Source organism: Pteronotus mesoamericanus, unplaced genomic scaffold (assembly GCF_021234165.1).
Source record: "Pteronotus mesoamericanus isolate MK-2021 breed Mesoamerican mustached bat unplaced genomic scaffold, CSHL_Meso_final contig_220, whole genome shotgun sequence".
In the NCBI taxonomy this organism is placed as follows: Eukaryota; Metazoa; Chordata; class Mammalia; order Chiroptera; family Mormoopidae; genus Pteronotus; species Pteronotus mesoamericanus.
In genome coordinates, this window is record NW_026555091.1 from 9,882,592 (window position 1) to 9,898,937 (window position 16,346).

Consider the following 16,346-nt stretch of genomic DNA (forward strand, 5'->3'; position numbering starts at 1 on the left):
CGTGTATGTGAGTGCGGGGGAGGGGTCACCATACAGGAGCAGGGAGGCCAGCCCAGGCCACCGGCTGTGCCCTAAGGCGAGGCCCTGAGCCCCGGGCGTGGGTAGTGTGAGGACGTCCGCACAGGGGGCACGGGCGCGCGTGTGCAGGTGCGTGTGTAAGGCGTGGGTGCTGGTGAGGATGCAGCCCGAGTGCAGGGGTGCAGAAGCGGGTGCTGTGCAGGGCGCGGGCGCCAGTGCCCGTGTGGGGAGCGGGTGCGGTGCGGACGCAGGTGTGAGTGCAGGGCGCGGGTTCGGATGAGGGCGCGGGCGCAGGGTGTGTGCAGCGCGCGGGCGCGTGTGCAGAGCGCGGGCGCTGGCGCGGGGCTGGCGCGAGGGGCGGCGGGCGGGGCGGGAGCCGCGGCGGTAGCAGCTGCGCCCGCGCTCCCCGCGCGTAGGTGTGCGGCGCGTTCCTGGCGGGGACGGAGCGCGCAGATCTCGCGTGCGCTCGCAGCCCAGCCCGGCCCCCGCCCGGCGCCGCGAGCCGAGGTGTCGCCCGCGCCCGCGTCGCCGCCGTGCCCGCGAGCGGGAGCCGGAGTCGCCGCCGCCGCCCGAGTGCAGAAGAGCGCACGCCGAGGCTGTCTGTCACCGCCATGGCCACTACGGTGACCTGCACTCGCTTCACCGACGAGTACCAGCTCTACGAGGATATTGGCAAGTAAGAGCCGCGATGCGCGCGGGCAGGGCCGGGACCCCGGAGACCAGGACCCTCCGCGCCTCCGGCTCCGGGCGCACTGCGGCCCCGCGCGCCCCCGGCTCCTCCCGGCTCAGGGCCCGAGGCTTACAGCCCCGCGCGGCCCCGACCCCCGGGCCCCAGGCCCGGCCGCCGGACCTTAGCGTGCGCGGCCTTGCCTGGCCCTGCCCAGCGCGGCCGCCCGGCCAGAAGCCTCGGGGTCTGGGCGCCGGGCTCGGCGCAGCGGGGGCGGCAGCAGGTGTCCTCGGAGCGCCCGGCAGACGTGACGCATTTGGCGGCCGGAGGTCAGAGAGGAGGGGCGCACGGCGTGGCCGCGGGGCCTAGAGCGCAGGGGAGGGGGCGGCCTGGGCCCGAGGGTCGTCCCCGAGTGCGCCTGGCTGTCCCCACCCCCACTGAGCAGCCGGGTGCGGGGGCGGCAGGACCTGCTCGGCGCCTGCTCCTCCGCGTGGCTCCATCCGCGCGCGGGGAGGGGGGGTGCTCGCTGCGCCTCGGACCGCGTGGGAACGGCCTCTGCCGCGGGGGCCCCCGGGGAATCGAGGTTCTGGGGAATTGTCCCCCAGATCCTTCTGGAAAGAGGAGTCTGGAGAGCTGGTGACTGTGGTCGGAGGCTGGGTCAGCTCACTGGTCTGGAGACGAGGGGGTCAGGCGGGGAGGCGGATGGGCCCCTGATTTCAGGGTCACCGAGTAGGCGGGGGCCGGGCGGTTCAGCGGCGCTGGCGGGAGGGTCGCCGAGGGCGCGTTTCAGGAAGGACCTCACCGGAACAGGTGGCTCCCGTGCTCTGCTTGCCAACCTAGGCGGCCCGGGGCCCTGGCCCCAGGGTCACCTGGGCTGGGCCGTGCGCTCTGCGAGTTGAGGGGCTGCTCCGGCCCGGGCTACCAGACCCCTCCTCCTGCGTCGGCCTCGGTTCCTCCGTGGTGGCCGTAGCGGCGGCGCCGCTGGCGAGGCTTCTTTCAAACATCCAGGGGCCAACCCTTGGTTTTCTGTTCTAAACGCGTGTCTGTGGTGAGACCTTGTGTTGGCGGGCGATGCTGATCATCGGGGACGGTGGATGCCCAGCGGGAGGAGTGTGAGGGCGCAGGTTCCCCAGCTCGCCCTGCACGTGCGGGGGGGCGGGGGGGGGGGCAGGAAGCCCAGGCAGGGGCTGGGGGGTGGGCAGGGGGCCCCGGTGGGGGCAAGACCAGGCTCTGGGGACCCACAGGCTCCGTTCCCTCGGGTGGGGGCCTGGCCCCAAGGCGAGTGGGCCTGGAGAGCAGAGCAGAGCAGAGGGCAGGGGAGGGCCCGCCCTCGAGGTGCCGCCCCCAGGCAGGCTGGGCGGCTGGTGCGGGAGGGCGAGGAGCGCAGCTGTGGGAGGAAGGCGCCCCTTTGGGGGTCCCGTTGTTCCTCTGCGTTGCACTCGGGGGCACCTGGCCCTTTCCTGTGAACTTTTCCGTGGGTTCTCCCTGGGCCTGTGGCTGCATGGGGGTCCCCAGCCCCCGGCGTCTGGCTCCAGCCATGGCTGGCTAGTGCCCCGCTGTCACCCACCCCCGTGCTGGGGAACGGAGGTCCTCGGGGCTGCCCTCGGGCGGAGAGGGGGTGGCGGACCCCGCAGTGCATGCTGGGCTCCTACCCCGCCCACAGGGACGGGCCGCTGGCGGCTGCCCAGGCCGTGGTGCCCAGGGACTGGGCCGGAGTGGGGGGCGACCCTGGCCGTGGAGGGGCCAGGGGCCTGGGGTGAAGCACCCGGCACCCTGCCGTGGGACCTCCGAGGTGGCCGGCCCGGGGAGGGCCACCGAGGGTCCTGTGCAGCTGTGCTGGGGCACCCAGCCGGGCGGTGGCCCAGTGGGTGCAGGGCGAGCCCGGGCCAGGGTCCACCGTGGCCATGTTGGCGGGCTCTCGTTCGCGCCTGGCCTGCTGGAGGCACAGTTGGTGCTGCTTCCTGGCCCAGGTGACGCGTCCAAGTTTATTTAAAGCTGCAGCCCCTGGCACTGGTCAGGCGACAGCAAGGTCCCTGCCCGGGAAGGGCCAGCTACTGGCCCACAGCTGCCCGCGTGACGACCTGGCCCCAGCCCGGCCTCCCCTTTTCTTGACCCCCAGCTGCCGCCTCTGCTGCGGATGGTCCCCCGGGGGCCTGGGCAGCGGGGTCCGAGGGTCAAGAGGAGCTACTTTCTGAGGCCCCGCCCTCCCTTGTCCAGCTGGATGCCAGCCCGACTTGGCCCAGGTCCTGGGTTAGGAGCCACCTCGAGCGGGGCCCCCAGCAGGCACGGAGCAGGCGGGAAGGCCTGGTCCGCAGGCCCTTAAAATCAAGAAAACTTCCCAAGTCAAAAAATAAACCCTTGTATTTCCTCTGCCCAGAGTTGGAAAGTGTTGTTCTTTCATCCCTTTGGCTTTAAGCTCTTCTTTGGTTACCAGCAGTGAAGCCTGTGCCTCCAGCCACTGTCCCGTGCGTGGTGTTTGTCCTTCCAGACCCGTGTGGTCCGTTTGCACCCAGAGGCCCATGTCCATAGCTCGACACGGGGTCCTCCATGTGTCTCTTGAGCCTCACAGGAACATCCTGGAGCAGTTTGCCCCCCACGGAGCATCGTGGGCACGTGGAAGTGACACACGTCAGCCCTGCGTGCTGCTGCGCAGTGACCGTGGCGCGAATACGTGGCCCCGCCCCAGTGCCGGCGCCTCCTCCAGCCCCGCGGGGGCCTGACCGGGCCCAGACCGCGCGGTTCCTCAGGGTGCATACGCCGCGGCGGGGCCCCTGGCCGACCTGTGTCCTCTCTGTGCCTCTGTGGCCCGTGCCCTCCAGCCCCCACCTCGGGTCTGATGCGCTGGCTCTCGGCCGGGGCAGAAGAGGTGCCTGTGCCCGGGGTCCCGAGGCTTCCACTTTTGGGGTTGTCTCCTTTAGAGTGGGGGTGCTCTCCCAGAAGAAGGCAGCTCCTGTGAGGGCTGGACGTAGCTAAGGGGTTTGTGGACCTGCTGTGTCAACCCCTGAGGAGCATGTCACTATGGACCTGTGGTTTTGTTGAGTTAGTTGACCAGGAAGCCCCTGCCCCCAAGAGTTAATGGAGACGGTGCTGAGGGAGGGTGGGCGCCTTGCCCCAGCAGCGAGGAGGCCGACCTCCAGCCCAGGCCAGGGCTGACCTTGGTGTGCCCTTGACTCCTTCCAGTGTCTGTCCTGCTGTGTGACCCCTCCCTGGAAGTCAGCACATTCTCAACAAGCCAGTGGTCAGCCAGGGGGTTACCAGATAAAGTCCGGAGCTCAGGGCAGGCGGGGTGTTGATCCCTGACCCCTGGAGCCAGAGCAGGGGCGAGGGTCCGGGGGAGGAGGAGCCATGGTGTTTGCTGCCTCCTGCCCCGCCTGGGGCGCTCCTTCTGCCCCCCAGGGCCACATGGCTCCTTCGCAGCGGCTCCGTGGGGTCCCATCCCAGACCCTGCTTTGTCCTCGCCAAGCATTGGGCACCTGGCACCCCAGGCAGCCCCCTCGAAGGCGGGGCTTCGGGCCTCCGCGCAGGGCCCAGGCCCCTGCCCCTGCACAGGAGCAGGGGCTGCCCGAGGTCGCAGGGTCCTGGCGGGGGCGGCGCTTGCGCGCACTCGCTGTCGCTGCTGCGGGCGCACCTGAAGGTGAGGCTCGCTCAGTTACTACTCGGTGGTATTTTTATACCATAACCTACTTTGCTGGGAGCTAAGAATATAGCTTCGTTTGCTACCTGCGCTCCTCCTGCTCTCGTGACGGTCGCCAGCGGTTCCATGGCGCCCGTCACACGAGGTGCTTGCTCTGCAGCCACGGCCTGTTGGAAGGAGGGGGGAGGGCAGGGCCTCCGACCAGCACCCGGCCACTCCGGGTAGGGTGTGTGCGGCGCCACGGACCCCGGAGGCCGCCCCTGCCCCTCTGGAGACCTTGCTCGGTTCTGGGCTTCAGAAACGCGGGCCTTGCCCCGCCAACCCCGCCCCTGGGGCCCTGGCCTGCCCCAGCCGGCCCTCCGTCCCGCAGGCTCCTGCCTTTCCCGCAGGGGGCGCTGCCGCACGACAGCCAACACTGCCCCCATTTGGGACCAGCAAGGCTTGACATTTTATTTTATTAATCAAACGGCAAGGACAATATCATCTTGTAGAAAAATAAAAGGGCAACGCACGCACACACGTGCAGTAAACGTGCCCCTTACGCCCAACGTCACCTCACCCCCCAAGGCAGCTGGACTGTGGACCCTAACGTCCGGGCAGGGACCTGGGGGGCTGTGTGGCACCTGTGGGTGCAGGCACATGCATGCATGTCATGTGCACACACGACTCCAAAAACGCTGGTGGCACCCTACCACCACACACGGGACCCTCAGCGTGTCGGCCCGCAAACCGCAGCCTCTCCTACCGCCCGGTGCCTGCGGCTCCCTCAGGAGCAGGACGTGTGTGTACACGTGGGGCCTGTCCTCTGAGGAGCATGAGCCAGGCCTGAGGGGCCCCGGGTCTGGAGGGGCTCCCTCAGTTGGGGGGCGCAGCCGTGGGCCTCTGCTCTTGGCCGGGAGCGCAGTCCTCCCCGTGGGGTGGGTCTGGAGCCTCTGCCGAGGGCCCAGGGAGAGGCCGGCTACGCCGGGCTTGCTTTCTTCTCCCTGGAAAAGTGTCCAACAGAGACGGCTCCCTTTTGCGTCGGCCGAGCTGCCTGGGAGCTGCGTGCTTCACAGGACAGACCGGGAGGAGGGGACACGCCTCATCTCTCCCTCTGCCCCGGGGCCACCTGGTCGCAGGCTGGAGGCCGGCCTTCCTGGAGATTTCAAATATATTCTCAAAAATTTAATTCTGTCGCTCTGTCTCTGACAAAAATGGAGTCTGATTTGATTATTTTAAAGTACCTTTCACCGCTGCGAGTCACTCGGTTAGCGTAGAAAACTAAATGCGTCGCGCGTCAGCGAGGTTTTTCCAGAGATCGCCCTGTCGGCGTGCTATGTGAAACGTATATTTTATTCATGTGAAGATCGGGATCTATTTAAAGTAAAAGCAGATGATTTTGTGTCAGAGCGGTTGCCAGCCACCCAGCCTCCCGTGGCTCGTCTCCCGGGCGCCAGGGCCACCGGCCTGCTCCTGGTGGACGCAGTTCTTTGTGCCCAACAGCGTGATGGCGATCGCTAAGTTGCGGTTCTTTGGGCATCCAGACGCGCGCGTCTGCTGAGTTCGGGCCAGACCGGCACCACCGGGCAAACGTGGTGGAGGCCCGAGGGGCGGTGACCGTCCAATGACGCGCGCCCTCCACACATCCGCTGTGTACATTTTGAAATCTGCTGTGTATTTTACGTTTATGGCGCATCCGGTGTGGAGCAGCCCCAGCCCCGGTTCCGTGGCTTCGCGAGGCCGCCGGGCTGGACAGGGCCTCCCTGGCCCTTCAAGGTCATTGCTATCAATACGATGATGGCTGTTATTATTACTTTGAGAGCCTTCTGCTTTCTTTGGCTCGTCTGCAGATTCACTCATCCGTTCAGCAGGTTGGCGGGTGCCCTTGCCACTCGCTGGCCGTTCCTCGCGCCAGGCGCCCGCCGATGTGCCACGGTGGGACGCAGGCAGGCGGTGCGCTGTGGACGCGTCGCTGTCCCGAGCCGCCCCTGCTCCGGGAGTGACTGTAAGGCAGCCCCGCGTGCCCGTCAGCAGGGGGTTGTGGTTATAAAGGGGGCCAGGCCAAGAGCAAGGGCGGAAGCCGCGACCTGCTAGCGCAGGGGCGGGGCCGGGGGGCGGTGCTTGTGATTGACCCCGGAAGTGAAAGGCTGGGCGGCCGGGGAGGCTGCGCGCGGCGGCCGCGCGCCCGCGGGCCAGGGCGACGACACTCGCACGCTCCTGGCGAGACACGCGCGGCTGAAACTGAGGCGGGGAGAGAGGACACCGTGGGCAGGCCCGGGCGGTTGGAGAGGTCGACCGGCAAATTAAAAATGTGCGGTGCCCCTCATAGAAAAGCCCCGGCCCAGAGCACTTCGCTGGTAAACTCCATCGGACGTTTAAAGAGTGGACGCCGGTCCCCCTAGACTCTTCCCCCAAACCCCTGGAGGACGGAGTTTTTCTCCGCTCGGGCTGTGAGGCCAGCTTCCCCCCGGGGGCCGCGCCCTTCGAGGCTCGCGAGACGCGGGCGCACGGTGAACAGGCAGCACCCGCCCCAGGGGTGAGAGGTGGGTTCAGCACGTAAAATTCAAGCGGTGCGAACACCGTACTAACAGTAAATAAGGAAATAATGCGGCCTTCTCCGTGGGCGCAGACAAAAGCTAAGTCTCCTGATTGTAGAAACACTCCACAAACTGGAAACAAAAGGGAACTTCCTCCGCGTGATGAATGGCAGCTGTAAACCCGGGCAGGAGACGGGGCCTGCCTCCCCGACGCCAGGAGGCTCCCCAAATTCTCTTAGAGCCGAGGAGCGAGTCCCTTCGGGTTGCCCAAAACAGGCTGCAAAAAGTCACTGCATTTCTCAGAATAAAATTAGGAAAACGAAGTCCGTTCACAGTAGTATCCAGTAAAATAAGGTATTTAGGATTAAATTCACAAAAGCGGTACAAGTCTGGACCGCTGAAAATGCCAACTGCCGTCGACGGAAATGAAAGGCACCTAAACACATGGGAAGACGCCACGTTTGTGGGTCCGAGATGCGGCACTGCCTCTCCAAATGGACTGCGGGTTCAGCGTGGTATCTGTCGAAAGTGCAGCTGCCTTTAAAAAGAACAACTCACAAGATGATTCTAAAATTCCTACAGAAATGCAGGGGCCTGGGGAGAGCAGAACAGCCGTGAAGAGAAGAGCAAGTTGGAGGGCTCACACTTCCTGCCCCCAAAGCCAACCGTGCAGCCGCCGCAGTCAGGACGCGGCCGAGGGTGGCAGGAGGGGGACACCTGGGACGAGGCCTGGGGTGGGCAGTGGGGGCCCGGCGGACACCTGCGGTCCGCTGGTTGCTGACCAGAGGGCGAGGCAATTGGGTGAGGAAAGAGTAATCGTCCGTTCAACGAATGGACCCCTCAGTACCTGCAGACCAAGAAAAGGAAGTGGGAGCCCTACCTAACGCCAGATGCAAACGCCATCTCAAACTGGGTCATAGATGTAATTGTAGGAGCTAAAGCTGTAGAATTCTTGGAAGAAAACATACACGTAATTTGGCTTCGGCCATGGTTTCTTAGATACGACACCAAAAGCACAGGCAACAAAAGAACATCGAAAAATTGGACCCAACATGGAAGCTTCTATGCATCGGGGGCACCGTCAGGAAAGCAGAGAGACACCCCACAGAGCAGGGGGACACTGCCCACCTGGTATCTGGTAACAGGCTTGCCTTCGGATTGTGTGACGAACTTCCAGCCTAAGTAAAAAGACAAGTGACCCAAGTGGACGATCGACTCAAGAAAAGATGCTCAACATCCTCTGTCAGTGGGGAGGCCTGAGTCAAAGCCACCGTGCGAGGCCACCTCACGCGCCCTGCGATGGCGCATGTAAAGACAGCGGCGACAAATGCTGGTGGGACGCGGAGCAGAAACCCTCCTGCAAGGGCTGCGGCCCCGGGGAGGCAGTCTGACCCTCCTCGAAGGGCCGCCTACCCAGGTGGGTCCCCGAGAGGCGTGACAACCTGTCCACACAACGCCCGTTCTCTGCAGCCCTGGCCGGCGCGGCTCGGAGGGTTGGGCATCATCCTGCAGAGCAAAGGGCCGCTGGTTCAGTTCCCAGTTAGGGCACAGGCCTGGGTTGCAGGTTCAGTCCCCTTTTGGGGGTGTGAGAAGCAACTGATTGATGTTTCTCTCCCTCCCTTCCCTTTTTTCTAAAAATAAATTTTAAAAATCTTAAATAAAAACCAACAAAAACAACTTGTCCACCGCGGATCATCCATGACAGTCAAAAAGTAGCAACACCCCAGCTGCCTGTCCACTGACGGCACCGTGCCCATGCGATGGCTGCTGTCCGGGTGTCAGGGGACAGAGCCAGCACCGAGCACGGACCGCGGGCACAGTGTGGTGAACGCCGGACCCATGGTGCTCCGTGAAAGGCGCGTCAGAGAGGCCACACAGTGCGTGGCCCCGTGGGCACGAGGCGCCCAGCCGGGGAGGCTCTGAGGGGCCAGCGGAACCTGGGCTCTGGGCACGGTGGGGCGGCCACGCGTGTCTGGGATGGAGACGCTGCACACTGAGGTTGGGGTGATGGGCGTGAATGTAGCAAAAACCACTGGGCTGTGTGCTCTTCATGGGTGGATCGCGTGGTGAGCGAGGGAGCTCACGGAAGATGTTTGAAGACAAATAAAACCGTGTAGAAAAAACAAACCTCTCACACCTGTGTCTCGGGGTTCCCGCTCCTGAGAAGTGAACTTAACAAAGCGTTGGCAGCGCCGGCTGCAGCCTCCCTGGGACGGTCACTCGCGGTGACTGAGGACAGGCTCCAGCACGAGGGCCGCGGTCCCTCCCCCAGCCATCGCTCCGTCCCAGGCTGGGGCGCCTGTCCCTGTGGTGCCTGGAAGGTGGAGGGTGGCGTGGGCAGAGTGTATGTGCACCTGCTTGATAGGGAGGCTCCAGGGGGACACCTGCTGCTCCCCGCTCCAAGGGCTCAAGCCTGCCCTCGTTCCCCAAACATCAGTGTTTGGATGCCTGGGCAGCCGGCCTTGGGTCCAGCAGGGCGCGGAGCAGTTGGGGGCGCGGCTCTCTAAAGAACCAGGCCTGCGGGCGGGTGGTGGAGGGGAGGCTCCCCTGGGAGCAGGGAGGGGCCGGGCGTGGGGGGAGGGGGCGGACATGCTGTCAGCAGGATCGGCAGGGAGGGGACGGAGGGGCGCCCACACCGGCTGTCATGGGGAGCCTCCTTCAGGCCAGCAGGGCCCCTCCCCAGGCTCATGCCTGGGGGGCAGCGTGGGTGGGCCCGCGCCCTCACGGCTGGGTGGGGCCCTCGTCTGCCGGGGTCCCAGTTCATCCGCAGGCCCAGGAAGGCGGCATGTTTGTCGCTGGTTCCAGTTTTCTGATCCAAGGAGCAGGTGCTCGTCTGGACAGTTACCTGCATCACGCAGGCCCGACGGCCTGCCTGGTGGGGGCATCCTCTCTCTCTTTCGCTTGCTCCTCCTTGACTTCCCAGGCGTTTCCTGGTGCGGTGACCAATGGGCGTCAGCTAACTGTGCCGGTGACACCGTGGGGCCGGAATGTCCCCTCCATTTCTCTCTCTCTCCCCTCCTTTCCTCCCCCCAAAGGGTCCTAAGGGTTTCTCTGGATGCCGTCTTAGGAACTGCTCTTCCTGCCACCTGTCCCTGGTGGCCCCCTGGAAGGGACATACGGGGCTTTGCAGGCACCTGAGCGGTGGGTTCCTCCACTGGGAGCAGTCGGTCATTCTCCCCGCCGCGGGCTGAGCCGTTGCCGAGGAGCTCAGTCCCCTCTGGCTCCTGCCCTTGTGACCCCGGGCCCCAGGCCGGTCCCAGCGGGCGCGGGGTGGTGGCTGGGCCTGGGCCTGGGCCTTTGAGAGGCATTTGTGACGTCACACGTTGGGGCAGGTGGGTCTTCAGCCTGGACCTCTGTCCGGGGTGTTGCTGGATGTGACCAGACCGCGGGCCTGAGCTCAGTGCCGTCCTCTGCCCGGCGGGGCCAGGACGTGGGTCCTGCTCGGCGGTAAGAGACAGCGCGGTGGAGAGAGTGCTCGACTGGGGCGGGCGCGGGCGCCTCAAGCTTCCTCATCCGGGAAAGGGGTGCGTCGCTGTGCGGGCCAGTCGCTCGCTGTGCGGGCCAGTCGCTCGGTGTGCGGTCCCTCCCCTGTGTCCTGTGCCAGGTCTGAGGCCTCTGGTGGCTTTCCCTGCACCACCTCAGGGCCTGGGGTGACCGCTAAGAGGGACACAGCTCAGAGCCAGTGACAGGCCACTTCCCTGCCCAAACTGAGGGCAGGGCCTCGGGGCCCAAGGGTGGGACGGTGTCCAGCTGCCGGACGCCTTTGGCTGCGGCCACCACCTGTGCTGGCCGGTCACAGCCGCGCGTGCCTCGCAGTTCAAGGCTTTCTCTCTGAAACTTTAAATTTTTTCTCGTTTGTCGGTAGAGGCGAGAGGGTGATTTGCCGCGTGGTGCGGAGCGGGCGCTTTTTAAAACCCGGCTTTAAAGGCGGCGTCCCGAGCTCCGGTGTCCCTCGTTCTTCACGGCTTCTCGGGTGCGGCTGCAGACCCTCCAGGACCTTTTTTTTGTTTTTTGTGGCAAAACATGTTTAATATAAAATCTACCTTCTTAGCCCCTGTTGAGTGTGCAGGTCAGTGACGTTAAATTCATTCACGTTGTGCCGCCGTCACCCCCACCGTCTCCAGAACGTCCCACCCTCCAAGCGGACCCTCTCCCATCGCACGCTCGCCCCCCGCCCCGCCCCCGCCCCGGCTCCGCGTCTCCTCTCTGTCTCTGTCTCTGTCTCTGACGGCCCCGCGACCCCGCGACCCCGTGACCCCGTGAGGGGTCGTGCAGCGCTTGTCCTTCCGGGTCGGGCTTACCGCATGGGCACCGCATGGGCGTCGCGTCCTCGAGGTGCGGCGTCGGCCTCGTCTGCCGATGGGCCCGGCTGCTCCCACCCTCGGACGTGGTGAGTCGCCGCTGTGGGCGTGCGTGGGTGCGCAAAGGCCGCAGCACGCGTCCCCCTGCTCGGGCCCTGGCAGCTTGACCCTGGGGCCACCGTGCAGCCGCCTGGTTTCAGTTTGCGCAGGAGGATCGGGAACGGGTTTGGCTCCGTGTGCGGGTCTGCGGGAACCACTGCCTTTCCTCTGAGACCGGTCACCGAGCCCCCAGTGAGAGGCTGGGCCTTCCCAGCTGATCTTGCCGAGGTTCGCGTCCCTCGGGAACAAAGCTGAAGGCAGATAAAGTCTGATCTGAAACAAAACGAAAACCACCGCCTGGAACTTTGACGCGCAGACTGTGCAGGGAAAAACCGAGTGGCCACACAGCCATCCTGTCAGTTCCGAGGCTCCCGTGGCCGAGGCCGCCGCGCGGGGCCCGGCTGGCGCTCGGAGGCCTGTGGGCAGCGGGCGGGGCCGTCCCTCCAGCCCCGCGGCGGCTCCCTGGGCGCGGCCTGGCACTCTGAGCGGGACGGCAGCTTGGAAGAGCTGCCTTTGAAGGTCGCCCTGGGGGGTGCGGCGCTGACCGGCCGGGGGAGGGGCGTGGACCCGCTCAGGGAGCCCCTCCTGCAGCCCCAGGCGTCCAGCTCTCCAGCTGTCCCCTGCCTTCTGCACTGGCTTCGGGGGCCGTCGCCCTCCGCCGTCCGGCCTGCTGGCTCCGCCCCGGTGTGCGGCCCCTGAGTGTGGCGGTGGCAGCAGCAGGTGGCCTGAAGGGTGGCCCAGAGGCCCAGACCCCTGCCTCTGCGGGCCGTGAGCTCCCGCACGGGGGGCCATCTTGAGAGCGCAGTGGCCTGGAAGTGACCTCAGTGCCCCAGGCCAGGCGGCCCCAGTCCGAGGTGGGCAGTGACCCAGCCCCTGGTCGAACCTCCCGGCCTGGGGGGAGCCGAGCCACCGCACGGGGCCCTCTGGTGGCCAAGGCTGCGGACGGCACCACGCAGGGGCTGAGCCTCGCCTGGGCTCCCTGGCCTGGCGTCGGGAGTGGGGACAGTGGCCTCGGAAAGACACCGGGTGGGGGGTGCACGCCCTCAGCCCCGCCCCAGGGCTTTCCTCCGCCCCCCACCAAGTGCAGAACTTCTCAGAGACCCCCTGCCGGGCAGTGGCCGGGGGAGGGGGCGGCGGCTGCCAACGGGCTGCTCTCCCAGCCCCGGGCGCCAGGCCGGTCCGGTGTTCAGCCCCTCCGGGCCCTGCTGTTTTGTTCTGCGCAGGCCCTAAGCCCTCGCTGGGGGTTTTCCTCGTGATCGGTGCTGTGTTTTGTCAACTGCTTTTTCTGCATCAGTTGATGTGTCTGTGTGATTTTGCTTTGAAGTCAGTTGCTGTGAGGGGTGATGCTAATTGGCTTTTAGATGCCAGGCCATTAACATCTAAGTCACAGGGTCCTCGGTCAGAAGTCCCACGCCACCCTCCCCGGCACCTAAAGGAAGCGTCTCTGAGCCTGCTCACCTGGGCGGCGGCACAGCGCCTGTGAGGGGGGGGGCGGGGCGGGGCTCCTGATGGGCAGGCGTCCGGCTTGGCGGCCCCGCCCCCAGGGGCCGAGGGCAGAGGGCGCTTCGGTGGGGTTTCCTGTCTGAGCAGCAGCCATTCTTGTGTTTGGGGGTGGGTGTCCCGGGGGGGCGTGTGGCTGTCCTGTGCGCTGACAGCGGCATTTCTGCCACCTCCTGTGTCCCTCCAGGAGGACCCCTCCTCGCAGTGGACGTCTTTCCTGTCCCCAGGGGGTCGCGTGGGGCTTCAGGAAGGGGTCGGTGTGGAGGCCTTAGACCAGAAGTCCCCCACGTCTGCCCTCGGAGACTTATTTTTTATTTTACTTTTAGAGACAGGGGGAAGGAGGTAGAGAGAAGGAGAGAAGCATCGTTTGGGGCCTCTCACACTCGCCCAGACTGGGAGGCGGACGCCCACCCACCGGGCCACACCGGCCAGGGCTCTGGAGGCTTCCGGAATAGGCGTTTCTGTGGTCGAATAAGTTAGGGAAAGGCTGGGCCTCGTATTCCTACTTGGAAGTTCACGGTGCAGGGGACCTCGTTAAAGGCGCCGAGGAAAGAGTGCGCAGCGCGTGCTGGCTGCTGCTCGGAGGCCGGTGGGCAGCGGGCGGCTCCTCACGCACGGGCGGCACGTGCTGTGGTCGCACCGTGTCCTCTCGCTCGCAACTTGTGTGTCGAGTGCTCAGGCCCTCAGGGTGTGACCTCGCTGGACACAGGGTCACAGCCGATGCAGGTGAGGTGAGGCTGTGCTGGCGTGGGGTGGGCTCTGCCCCACTGTGACTGCTCGTAAAGAGGGGAGGTTCGGGCGGGGCCCCCCATGTGACGTGAAGGCAGAGGTGGGGCGATGCTTCAGGAGCCGGGGGGCACCCCCAGAAGCTGGACGGAGCCCGGAATGGCCTCCCCAGGCCCTGCCAGCCCCTCGATGCGGGGCCCACGGCCTCCGGGACCCTGGGAACCGCTTCCGCTGTCTAAGCCGCCGGCCTGCAGGGCTCGGCTGCACCCCAGGATGGCCCTGCCGCCGGCGGTGAGGCCGCAGTCCTTTGCCGGTGGCGGACGTTACCAGGCGCCCGCGACCGCGCCTTTGGAGATGAACTCTACGAAAATAACCAAGGGCTCACGCGGGCCATCGAGGAGGAGGGAAGTCGGACACATCCCACGTGCCTGCCGACTGCGGCCACGCGCACCAGCCGCGGAAGGGGCTCTGCACGGGCACGCGTCTGCCGTCTGGCCCCGGGGGGCTCTGTGGGGAGCGCTGTCGCTGCAACAGCAACGGACTCCTCGCGCGGGGGCAGCGGCCACAGGGCCCAGGGCGTCCCCCACGACAGGGGGTGCTGGACTTCCCTCCCGGGCCTGGGACTCTGCCAGCCGCAGGGGGCACGTCCCGGGCGGGATCACGGGGGGCGTTCTCGCTGCGAGGGGACCTCTGCGCCCGGCCACCGTGGGGACGGCTGGGCAAAGGGCAGGGCCCCCTCCTGCTTCTGGCGCAGAGGGGAAGCCGAGGCCCGGGGAGTGCAGCGCGGGGCAGGACCGGAACCTGTGCTGCGCGAGCTGGTGGCGCTTCCGCTCAGCACTTGCTCGCCCCACCCCCGTCACAGTCAGCGAGGCCACCCTTTCTCTGCAAAGACTTTTACTTACTTTCAGAGAGAGCGGACGGGAGGGAGAAAGAGAGGGCGAGAGACACCCCTGTGCGGCTGCCTCTCGCGCGCCCCCTGCTGGGGACCTGGCCCCCATCCCAGGCCTGCGCCCCGACGGGGGCTCGAACCGGCGACCCAGGGGTTCTCAGGCCAGAACTCAATCCACGGAGCCACGGCGGCCGGGGTTCTTTATGTTCCTTCCCAGGGGAAGGACCTTTTGAGCACCTACCCCACACTCACAGTGAGGGTGTCACACGGGTCAGCGGACGCAGGGCGAAGGGTGTGTCCCGTCACCCCCATGTCCCCAGGCAGCCGCCCCTCATTGTCCACTGATTTTGAAAAAGAGAAGACCCAGCTCTAAGGAGAGCTGTCGCTTGTGGTGAATCGGGTAGTTAAGATTTAGTGTCGTACTTATTTTTTTCCAAGGCGTGAGTTGTACCTTTTAATGAAGTTTTGTCTCAAAAAGAATTGTAGCAAAAGAGGGTCCTTATTTGAGATGTTGCTGCCGCCCCCCCAGAGCCCGGGGCTGGGACGCGGTGTGGGTGTGGGTGGGGCCGTGCCCGCGGGCTCCGGGGCTGCAGGCGGCCGGCCGGCCCTGTGTCCTCCGACCGGCGCACGACGCCCCGTCCCGGCCGAGCCTCACGTGTGCCGGGTCTCGTGCTCTCAGAAAGGACCTGGAATCGAGTCACACCCCCGGTGGTGACACAGTGAACACCAGGGGACATCGCATGGGCCCTGGCTCTGCACCTCCTGCCCCGCCTCCTCTCCAGGGTCAGGGCTGGCGCGCCCTCCTGCGGCTCCCTCAGGGCTCCACCGTGGGCCCGGGACCTGGGGGCGACTGGCCGACAGCGGTGGGGGCGGGGCGGGGGGCCGGCTTGGGGCGGGCGGGCCCTTCCTCCAGGGTCCCAGCGTAGTGACCCTGTGCTCCCCGCCCCCGGGGCCCGTGTGGCTGCGCGGACACCACACCGTTGGGGAGCCCTCGCTGGGCCTCGCTGAGCCTCGGGGACTTGGCCCGGGGCTCCAGAGGCTGCGCCCTGAGAGGCCACCCGGGGGACCCTGGGCCCCTCGGACCCACGAGGACTCAAGCAGGGGGACTGGCTGGGCTCCGCCCACTGCCAGGGAAGGACCCCCTGGGCTGGAGCGGGGGGCGGGCAGCAGCTCTTTGGGGAGAGAGTCCCCAGACCTCGGCCCCAGGTCTGGCCTCGGTGGTCGGGGGGTGCTGGGCGTCCACAGGGAGACTAATCAGCTCTCTCTCTGTCTCTGTCCCGTCTCCATCTGACGCCCAGGGGGGCGTTCTCTGTGGTCCGACGCTGCGTCAAGCTCTGTACCGGCCATGAGTACGCAGCCAAGATCATCAACACCAAGAAGCTCTCGGCCCGAGGTAGGTGGGCCGCGTGCAGAGGGCTGGGCACAGGGGCGTCCGGGGGCTGGGGTCCCGGCTGCCGTGGGGCCCGAGGGGGCTGGAGGGGACAGGGACTCCGCCCTCGAATCTGGGGCCACACGGTCACAGGGGCTTGGCGTCCTCCCCGGGCTGGGGGCGGGGAGGCCAGGCCTCTGGCGGTTGGATAACACCACCGGCCGTGAGCTGTGGGCCAGGGGAGGGGAGGGGGCCGGGGGGGCCGGGTGATGCCGGGCTGCGTGAGCGGCAGGGTTCCTCCCCAGCCCCGCCTGGCCACGTGGATGTGGGGAGGCTCCGTGGGGCCGCAGGGCTGAGCGCGGGGCCGGCACCGGGCGCCTACCCTCACCTGCCCGCACCCCTGGGCCCGGGCCGAGTGACGGCCCTCACGCGGCTGGACAGTGTCCCACGTGTCGCAGGGCCGTGCGTGCTGGCGGTGCTGCCCTGAGCGGGGACGTGGAGGGCGGGCGGGGGGCCGAGGGCTGGGGCTGGGGAGGGCGTGAGGCAGGGTCCCCAAGATGGGCGTGCAGGGCGGGTCATCTCAGCGCTGTGGGGCGTCCCACGGGTCCTCCGAGCCCGGGGTCAAGC

The 16,346-nt window shown here is 66.6% G+C and overlaps 1 protein-coding gene across 6 annotated transcripts in view; it reads left to right on the plus strand.

Annotated features, from left to right (window-relative positions):
- The first annotated feature begins 421 nt into the window (after positions 1-421).
- CAMK2B (calcium/calmodulin dependent protein kinase II beta) overlaps positions 422-16,346 on the plus strand; it is a 51,104-nt gene continuing 35,179 nt past the window's right edge. For 3 of the 6 annotated variants that reach the window (XM_054571409.1, XM_054571410.1, XM_054571413.1), the window contains exons 1-2: positions 422-694; positions 15,649-15,743. In XM_054571409.1, the coding sequence (XP_054427384.1) occupies positions 630-694; positions 15,649-15,743 (160 nt within the window). In that variant the 5' untranslated portion in view covers positions 422-629. The remainder of the gene's footprint in view (positions 695-15,648; positions 15,744-16,346) is intronic. The other 3 variants (XM_054571407.1, XM_054571408.1, XM_054571411.1) reach the window with 1 other exon arrangement.